Source organism: Phoca vitulina, unplaced genomic scaffold, assembly GCF_004348235.1.
Source record: "Phoca vitulina isolate PV1807 unplaced genomic scaffold, GSC_HSeal_1.0 scaffold10, whole genome shotgun sequence".
NCBI lineage: Eukaryota > Metazoa > Chordata > Mammalia > Carnivora > Phocidae > Phoca > Phoca vitulina.
Window position 1 is genome coordinate 46,605,535 of NW_022589713.1, and position 3,732 is coordinate 46,609,266.

The 3,732-nt window shown below is 41.7% G+C and overlaps 1 protein-coding gene across 1 annotated transcript; it reads right to left on the reverse strand.

The window, feature by feature from the left end:
• Positions 1-749: 749 nt before the first annotated feature.
• Positions 750-3,530, reverse strand: CUNH3orf35 (chromosome unknown C3orf35 homolog). The gene is given in 3 exon segments (XM_032409184.1): positions 750-848; positions 850-1,145; positions 3,413-3,530. Coding segments are annotated over 2 exon segments (381 nt in total). The 5' UTR covers positions 1,132-1,145; positions 3,413-3,530.
• Between the last annotated feature and the right edge of the window lie 202 nt (positions 3,531-3,732).

A 3,732-nucleotide genomic window follows, 5' to 3' on the forward strand; every position in this document is an offset into this window, starting at 1 on the left:
CATAGCAGCTTTATTTGTATTAGCCCCAAACTGGAAATAGTGTAAATGTCCATCTATAGGTGAATAGACAAAGTGGGGCATATTCATACAATGGAATACTACTCAGTAAGATAAAGGAACAAACATGTAATAATGTGAATGAATCTCAAAATAATCATGCTGAGTGAAAGAAGACAGGCAAAAGAGAATACATACTGCATGATTCCATTTATATAAAACTCTAGAAAATGCAGCTAATCTAGAGTGACAGATCAGTGGATGTCTGGGATTAAGGGTGGGAGGGACAGATGGAAGGAATTACAAAGGGGCATGAGGAAACTTTTGAGAGTAATGGATATGCTCACTATCTTGATTGTGGTGATGGTTTCATAGGTTATAAACATATGTCAAAACTTACCATATTGTATGGTTTAATTATGTATAATTTATTATACAGCAATTATACCTCAATAAGACTGTTACTATATAAATATGTATTATATATATATACAGATAGCATATATGTATGTCTCTATATAGAAAGATATTATATATAAATAAATATATATGTATCTCAGTGTTTCTCAAATTTATTTGACCATGACCCTTTTCCCCTGCTCAACTATTACCCTAGTTTGCAGAAACATGGCATATGCAGAGACAGACCTAGGACTGATCGTGGCTTCACTCTCTTACTGGCTGTATGCCCTTCAGTAAGTGATTTACACTTTCAAAGCCTCAATTTTCTTGTCTATAAAATGGAGCTGTGGTCAGGATTTGAGTAGTGAATTTCCAAGGCTGGCCACATTGTAGGTTCTTAAAAACTTTAGTCCACTAACCATCCCAGAAACCAAGCCAGCTATATTTATGGGTTTCCCCAACTGCATTAACTTTATTTTCAACTAAAGAAACCAGCATCAGTCATCTTGATTCCAAAGGTCCAAGGGGAAAGATGTTGAAATGCTTAGCATTGCCCTGCAGGCCCATCTGCTCTGCATTAGCTGGTCTTCCTCTGTTTATTATTCCTGGTGTTAAATCTCCTCCAATTCTTGTGTGAAAAGTTCGGACACACAATAACCTCTTTATCACATTTTCAAACTCTGGGCTTGTTCTGGAAAGTTTACACCTTTTTCTTGTTGCCATTGTTTTCATGTGGATTCAGATTTCTGAAAAAGACATTTGGAGCACTTTACTGGAAACATTTATGTGTAAGCTGGATATAGACAAATATCATCAAAGAATGAAAATGGGATGTCAGAGGAATTAGAACTGCACTGTGTGGGCTCTGTGTTGTTCACTGAGGCTCAAGCTGGTAGTCAGGAGCCGGAGCTGGTCAGCCCCCTCCCTCAGCTTCTCTCCTTTGGGGGTATAAATTGAATAATACCAAAAAGATAAATAGAAACAAGCCAATGTTAGGGTATAGAATAAAAAGTGCACATAACTATAAAAATAAATACATCATAATAACAATACTGGTTACCATTCATTGAGAATTATTTGTGCTCCATGCTTTACTAAATGCTATTTTTTTGAAGTAATCTCTACACCCAACATGGGGCTCAAACTCATGACCCCAAGATCAAGAGTCACATGTTCTATGTACTGAGCCAGCCCAGCACACCTAAATGCTGTTTTACTTAAACCTCAAAAACAAACCTGTACATCAAGTATAGAATCAGTGAGGTCTCTTTCAGTCAAAAGGGACAGAAATTTCACCTCAAACTGACTCATAATATAAAGGAATTTTTATTGGGTATGTCAGTTAAAAACCTAGATTTAATCTTAGCTTCAAGTAAGACTTGATCCAGCAGCTCCAAAAGATGTCTCCAGAGACTTAGATTCTCCCTGCTTTCTTATGGGCTTTCTCTTTGGCCTTCATGAAGTCAGTCCAGAAGTTCCTTGCTTTCCCATGGTGGCAAAATGGCTGCAGTTGTCCCAGACCTCACACCTTTACACCACACATTACTCAAAGAAAGAGAGAGGGAGCCCTGGAATTCTCTCTCTCACACTGGTCCCAAATGAGGTGTGTGTCCCAGAACAGATCACTGTGGTGGGGGAGAGCAAAAGAAGTGAGTAAGAGCAGTTGACTGGATTAAGCCTTTGGGGTGGGGGAGTGGCCCATACCCAGGAACTAGTGGTGAGGACAATCCCAACCAAAGCTCCAGGCTGAGAAATTGGGAGAAGAGGTTTCTCAAAGGAAAATAGAAAAGAAGTTGATAAGAAAAGGGAAACTGGGTGCTGGGGACATACTCACAAGGGTCTACTCTAGTATTCATTCATTTATTACAAAAAATTTAGGTGATGATACATTAGGGAATAAAAAAACAAAAATTCCTATGGTCGATGCTGTGGATGCTCACTCCTGCCCCCCCCCCCCCCCGCCCCACCATGCCCCCTTGACCCACCTGCAACGGTGGTGGACCATTCCTCCTCAGGGAGACTGTGTGCATCTCTCTGCTTCTCCCCCTGAAGATTTTCTGGCACTGGAACCTTGTTCAGCCTGTTCACACAGCTGCCTTGATGTGCTAGAGGTTTTGGGCCCTCAGGGCAGCCTGAAGCCAACAAGGGACGGGAGCCGGGGTACAAATGCTCCAGTTTTTTGTTTGTTTGTTTTTGTTTTTATCTCTAGGTAGGGGATCTCTGAGGCTGGTTTGACAGGGCTTCTCGAAGGATCTCAAAAGGGTTGAACCCCAGTTGCCAGAGCAGGAATGAGTAGATTAAGCATCCCTTAGTGGTTTTGCCCCCTTCCTTGTCTCTCTTCCCTAACCCTCTCTCCTGGGCTCCTTGGGGTCACCTCCAAAATGAACAACTGGCACCAAAGCCCTTACCTCATGGTCTGCTTTCAGTGGAACCCAAACTCAGACTATCCCTGCCTTTATGGGCTCACATTCTGATGGTTAAGAGAGACATATAATAAACGGAATAACTGAGCAAACTCTATAATGTTTGATGGAGATGGTCATTATGGAGAAATATAAAGTGGGGAAGAGCACCAGGATGGGTGTGGGGCTGCTATTTTATACTAGCATCCAGGAAGGCCTGGAGGAAAATGTGGCGTGTGAGTCAAGACCTGAAAAAGGGGTATCAGGTCAAGCTGCGTTATCTAAGTTAACGAGTAACCCCCAGATCATCATTGCTTAGAGGTTCATTGCCCACTGAAACTATGTGCCCATTGCAGGTCAGAAGGGACCTTGCTCCACCCACCTTCACTTAGTAGCTGACTGAGGAGACATTACTGGTTGTCATGGAAGGCAGAAAAATAATTCTGGAAGGTCTCACATCATCAAGGAAAAGTTCAGATTTGGGCTTTTGCGTTCTACTCACAACTCATTTGTAGAACTGGTCATGTGACCCACCAACCACAGAGGATGAAGGAATACAATTTACCAAGTGTCTGGGTGGTAGAGAGCTAAAAATGGTGTGAGGAACAAACCTAATCACACACAATCCATCTTTCCAATCGTCCAATAGTCAGACAAAATATACTCATCCTCTTCCCAAGGCAGAAGAAGCCAATCATGGCATCAAACTCAAAGTCCATCTAGGGATGACTTGTCTCTGTATCAGGAGTATTATGGTTTCTCTTGATCCAGAGACCTATGAACCAAAAAGACAAGTTGTCTGAACCCACCAGGCAATACTTGCCTGGCTTTCAACATAAATTACAAAGCATACTAAAAGGCAAATTACACAGTTTGGAGAGACAGGGTGAGCATCAGAACCAGACTCAGATATGGCAGGGATGTTAACGAT